This window comes from Selaginella moellendorffii, unplaced genomic scaffold (genome assembly GCF_000143415.4).
Source record: "Selaginella moellendorffii unplaced genomic scaffold, v1.0 SELMOscaffold_98, whole genome shotgun sequence".
In the NCBI taxonomy this organism is placed as follows: domain Eukaryota; kingdom Viridiplantae; phylum Streptophyta; class Lycopodiopsida; order Selaginellales; family Selaginellaceae; genus Selaginella; species Selaginella moellendorffii.
Genome location: NW_003314359.1, coordinates 591,610 through 597,923, shown reverse-complemented (window position 1 = coordinate 597,923; position 6,314 = coordinate 591,610). Strand labels below are relative to the sequence as shown.

At 44.5% G+C, this 6,314-nt stretch overlaps 1 protein-coding gene across 1 annotated transcript; it reads right to left on the bottom strand.

The window, feature by feature from the left end:
• Positions 1-2,241: 2,241 nt before the first annotated feature.
• Positions 2,242-5,217, bottom strand: LOC9636398 (pentatricopeptide repeat-containing protein At4g02750). Its single transcript, XM_024663309.1, has one exon. It carries the CDS (start codon positions 5,215-5,217, stop codon positions 2,242-2,244), a length of 2,976 nt encoding a protein of 991 aa, XP_024519077.1.
• Positions 5,218-6,314: the final 1,097 nt, after the last annotated feature.

Genomic DNA, 6,314 nt, shown 5'->3' with positions numbered 1-6,314 from the left:
TTAGGCCACTGAATGAATAAATGGAGCTAAATTCCCAAGCATTAGCCAAGAAATATAAAGAACTGGAGCATGGAACAACTCTCAAGTGTACAATTTAAAGAGCAAAGGGACACTAGCACAAAGTGACATTAGAATAGTCATAGAGTTTCCAACATCCCAATGCTAGGGCCAACATTCAAAACAAAGTTAAACAAAGTCTAATGTTATTTTAGTATACTAGTGGTATAACATGAGGATATGGGTACTCTATTAGCTAGCATGGTATAAAACTTGGGCTTCAACCCAAGCAGATGCAGAACAAAGATAAACATGCAAATAGTAACTCAACTATACCTTAGGTTGGTGGGCTATACTTGACTTATCTCTACTATACATTTCAACCACCCCTTTTAAACACTTTCTATAAATAGTTAATAGGACTAAAATAATAAAAGTGTTTTTGCAGATACAGTAAAATATCATTTAGCAAGTATTGAGGGACTAAGCTTAATATCACGAAAGTTACCAACACTAGCAAATGCATACTAATAATTGAGTTTTTTTAATCAAGTCACTAATACCACTTAGAAATTCCATCCTTATACTCTTCTAACTAAGCACACCCGCAAAAACTAATTTCTTAACTAACTTGGGTGGAGATTGAAAAAATGTCTAACAATACTGACTTCCTACCGTCATAGCAATAAAAAAAAAATATCTAAAAAGACTCACCAACTAATAACTTTTGATACCCACAATTACATTTGTGACAATCTCCCTCTTTTAGGGAAGATTAACACCCTTGTCAATGCATACTCTAATCTAGACCACTACCAAGGAAACAACTTTAAAAAAAATTCATAGTGTTCACACTTTGTGATAAATGCACTAACTTAAATGAAGTAGGGGGTAACTTCTCTATTTAATACAATAATGCAAATGCACTACCATTCAGACTCCTTCCAACCATTGCCGACAAAGAAACAATCAATAGAATTAGCCACTTTTATTGCTTAAGGTGTCACCCAGCTTACAAAAGATGATATAACCCTGTTTATAGGTGACATAAAGAGAGAAAACAAAGGCCCCAAACCTCATGAGCAAACAAACCAATATATTTTTACAACTTCTAAAACATTAACTGCAAGTGTTTCAAATGATCTTTTAATGTTTTATTGAATACTAGAATATTATTAATATATAAGATAATAAATGTGTCTAAATAATCTCTAAATATTTTATCCATCATTGTACTAAATGTAGCTAGGGCATTATATAGCATAAGTGGCATAACAAGGAATTTGTAAAACCAATAACAAGTCTTAAAAGTTGTTTTTTCCACATCTTGATCTACCATTTGTATCTGATGATATCCAAACTACAAATTAAGTTGCATAAAATATTTAGCTTTAAAAGTTGGTCCAACAAATCATTAATGTGAGGCAAAAGATAATTATTTTTTACTATAATTTTGTTGAGAATTTAATAATCAATACACATTCTCATAGTACCATCCTTTTTCACAACAAAAAGGACTGGCGCTTCATAAAGCAATTTACTTAATTGGATATAACCTTTTTCAAGGAGCTATGTGAGTTATTTTTTGAATTCATTCATCTTCTTAATGTTTAAATAGTATAAAGCTTTTATAATTTGTTTAGAACCCAAAATAACCCCAATCCAATGATCAACTTCATGGCTAGAGGGTACTTTTAATGGCAAATCCTTTAGAAAGATATGTATCACCAATAACTCCAATGCCATCACCCTCAGTGTGGTTGTCAATTGGACTACTACGCTTGAAAGCCTGTCATACCACTCAAATCCTCCTTTTGACCTCATCATTAGTTACCATTGGCATGTCTTGTTTATCATTTGCTAATAGCAACATATTGCCCCTCATCACCCAAAAAGGGCAGCCTACATTGCTATTGTGTTATCCTGTTAAGCATCCCTCAAGCTGTTGTTGGGTGTTGCTTGAAAATGTAAATCTCACTCTCACCTTGGACAAGGATTATATATGAGTTTCTCTCTGGGAGGAATATCAATCACAAAATTTGCTAAAATTTTAGTTTTTTTCCTCTCATTTGTAAGAGCTCCAAGCCAGGTTTGCCAAATGCTTCAACAAGCAATTTCAAAGGGAAATTAATCTATGTTGTGCTCTTGTTGTATACTATGTCTCAGTGCTAGCTTTTTAGCTTTTATGATGGATTTTGTTTCTAAAGTTTTATCATGGTGTTTTAAGCATTTTTTCCAAAATCGTTATTTACAGTCTCCATTTAGACCGGACAACAAGACATAAGGAGCAGAAGTTTTTGTTGGATTGAGCTCCAGAGCTCGTGATGCTGCTCGGATACCCCGCTCAACATGTCCATAGCTTCTGCAACCAGCTAATAGAGCCAGCCATGCTAAGTCCTCGGGCTGGAAGGGCATGCTGCCAATCAGCTCCTCTGCTTCTTCCAGCTTTCCAGACCGGGCAAACAGATCGACCATGCACGTAAAATGCTCCACAGTCTCTTCAACTTCGTAGTCTTGCTTCATTGAGGCGAAGTAGTCACAACCAACTTCAACAAGGCCCGCATGGCTGCAAGCCGAGAGAATGCTGAGGAAGGTGACGTTCTCAGGATGAACGCCTTGGAGCACCATAAGCCTGAAGAAGCTCAGCGTCTGGTGGCCGTGCCCGTTTTCAGCATAAGCTTGTAGCATCGCAGACCCTGGGATGACACCGACGGTTGGAAGCCTTTCAAAGATGATCCTGGCTCGATCGACACAGCCACACTTGGAGTAGAGACTCAAAAGAGCATTCTGAAGTTGAGGATGGTGATCCAAGTTCCAACAGGAAATCTCGTCATGAAGAAGTCTGACTTGGGTAACTTCGGGAATGGAGGCACAGGCATCGACAACGCTGATGAAGGTTACGTGATCGGGCTGGACACCTTCGGCGTCCATTCTAGCGAAGCTGTGAAGAGCGAGGCGGCCGTGACCATTGTGAGCGTAAGCTGAGATCAACGCAGTCCACACCACCACGTTCGGCAGAACCACCTTGTCAAAAACGTGCTCTATTTCGTCTATGCACCCCCACTTGGAGTACATGGTGATGAGAGAACTGGCTATGGCGGCCCGTGTGTCCAAACCAGCGTCAGTAATGCTCGAGTGGATGACTTTGCCTTCGGCTCTGGCCTGCACTACTCCACACGCATCGAGAACCGTGGTGTAGGCGATGACGTCCGGCTGGATGCCTTCGAGCAGCATCCGGTGGAAGAGTTGAAGAGCGCTGGAGCTGAGGTTGTTTTGAGCGAAGGCGGAGATCATCGAAGTCCAAAGAACGACTTCATCGACTTCTTCAGAGTTGCTGCTGTTATCCTGGAAAGAAGAAAGTCGGCTGTGGCTTTGGCTGATGGCTGCGAAGATGAGCCACGCATCGTGTGGACTCCGGCATTTCCCGTACATGTCGACCAACGAAGCAGCAATGAGCAGCCTGGAGAACGAGGAGAAACAAGCAGCGTCGAGCTCCTGGTGGATCAACTTTCCTTCGGCAAGAGTTTTTTGGCAGCCGCAGGCTTCCACAATGGCTGCGAGCGATATCTCGTCAACCCGTGTGCCTTCCAAGTCGAATCGCCAACAGAGGTCTGTGATCATCTGTCTTACTGGCCAGCTTTCGACACAAGCTTTAACCATCGTTGTCCAGGAAGCACCGTCTGGACACGGCATTCTTTCGAGCAGCTCCCGAGCGTCGAAAATCCGTCCCGAGTTCACATAAGCTTGGATCAGAGTGCTCCACGCTGCGGCGTCGGAGCTTGGCAGCCTGTCGAAAACCTCCCGGCTCTCGTCAAGCTGACCGCTGTGCACGAGAGCGGTGATGGTGGCGCTCCAGGATCCAGAGTTCCGTCCAGGCATTCGATCGAACAGGCTCTTGGGATCTTCTTCCAGCTCATCTCCCGGCTCCGAACTAGCGACAATCAAAGCGTTCCAGGCGACAGCGTCCCAGCACGGCATTCTCCAGAAAACTCTAGCGGAAGAGGCGGCATGCCCGTTCTGGGCATACCCCCACAGCATGGCAGTCCAGGAAACCAAGTCCCGCTCGGGCATCTCCGCGAAAGCCCGCTCGGCGCCGTCGATGTCTCCCGAGCTGGCGAGCCCGCCGATCATGGCCGTCCACGTGGTTGCGTTCTTGGAATCCATGGAGAAAAAGACCACCTGGGCTTCGTCCATGTAGCCGTTCCTCGCGAGTGCCCCGACGAGGGCGTTCCAGAGGGAGATCCATCGCTCCGGCGCTCCATCAGCGGCCATTCGAGCGTCGCCAACGAATCCCTGCTCGCCAAGCGCCGAAACGATGAGCGTCCAGGACACGGAGTCGCGCTGGGGCATCAGATCGAAGAGGGATTTTGCGCATTCCAGATGCCCGATCGCGGCATGCGCTTGGATCGCGGAATTCCAAGAGACGGCGGTCCGATGGGGCATTCGCGCGAAGATTTCTTGGATGGAGTCGAGAGCGCCGACGCTGGAGAGGGCGGCGATCATCGCGTTACAAGAGACGGCGTTGTGCTCGGGCATTGAATCGAATACGGAACGCGCGGCGTCGAGATTCCCTGCCCGGGAATATACGGCGATGGCGGCGGTGCCGGACACTAGCTCCCGCGCAGGGAGCAGGGAGTATATTCGCTCCACGAGCGTGGCACCTGCGCTGGGTGCCGAGATCAGGGCCGTCCAGGAGGCGAGGTCTCGGCCGGGCATCGAGTCAAATATTCGCAGTCCTTTGTCGAGATGCCCGCTTTGGGCATATGCAGTGATCATTGCGTTCCAGGATACAACGTTTCGCAGTGGCATATTCGCGAAGAACTGTGATGCTGAATCCAATTGGCTGTTTTGAGAGTAGGCACTCAGCATTGTTGTCCAGGAAACCACATTCTTGTCCTGCATGGCATCGAAAGCGCATCTGGCGTCGTGGAGATGCCCGTTTTGGGAATACACTGCCACTATGATGTTTTGCGAGAAAACGTTTGGATGCCAGATGCGGGCAAGGCAGTCTTGAGCATCTGTGACACTCCCGCACATGCCATACATTCTCACCAGGAGATTCCCAACGACCGTGCCTCGATCTAACCCGAGCTCCGTGACTCTCGCGTGGAGGCTTTTGGCAGCTGCCAAGTCTCCTGCGGCCGCGCATTGCTGGATCATGGATTGAATGCTGATGTTGTTGCTCCATTCCTCTTTTCTTCTTCTGGCCAAGCTGATCATCCCATGGCAAATTCAATGATACTCCCTGCTCCCAATACTGATGCAGTATAAGAAGACGGTGCAATGTGCTGTTCGTGACAGATAAGGAATCTGCGTGTCTTTCCTTGTTGAGGAGCAAAAAACCGTGTATCTCTCACAGTTTCTATCTGAATATGGATTAATGTTGATCTCTCTGTGAGTTCTTTAGCTATGTTCTACTGACCGAAGTCATGGTATTGGAGGAACAGGACGTTTAACTAGGCGGCCTTTGCTGTCAAACTGTCAGTCTTGATCGTTCAATCACATCAAGGCAAAAGATTCGATGTGTGGATCACATGCCACCTGAACAAGTTGGGTAGAATGCATGATATAGCACCCCTTTTTATGCTTATTTGGACATGCATGCCACCTCATTGCTTACATAGACATGCCACTTCATTACTATAAATTGTTATTTTTCAATTATTTTTAAGTATTTAAAAGTACAAAATAAATTTTACTATTTATTCTACTATAACACAATATGAAAAAACCTAAAGTAAAGCATAGGTTATATACTTATAAACTAGGCATTCATTCATTGGCTAATTATAAAATTATAGTCATTAACATACCCATTACATCTACTAAATAATATTTAATGTTATCAATTTAGAGTTAATCATTAAACATTTAACTAAGCACGCCACATAAGTAGCCAGGAGTGAGTGTGGCAAAAGTGTAGGGGGTGTTGGATTATGCATTTCTTCCAACAAGTTACCATATAAGCTATTTGGGCTTCGTGTCTAGAACATGTTACAGAGGGCATACCTGAGGGCGAAAATGACATTGGAATGTTTTCCAGAACATTGGCTTAGCATGGAAAAGCAACATGCCTTTAAAGTTATAGGAGATTTTTATGTGTTAAAGAGGAGCTACACCACTACATGCAATTCTAGCACCCATTCAATGTGCACAGGATCCAACAGTTTCAAAACCACTCAGGTTTCTACAAGTTTTGCTTGAGACACAGTGAAGGATGATGGCAGATGTGATGCAGAAGACCTATGTTGGACATATCGATTGAGTTGGCAAGATCCATGTGACATCTTCAAACCTTGGATCCCTGCACTCAAAGC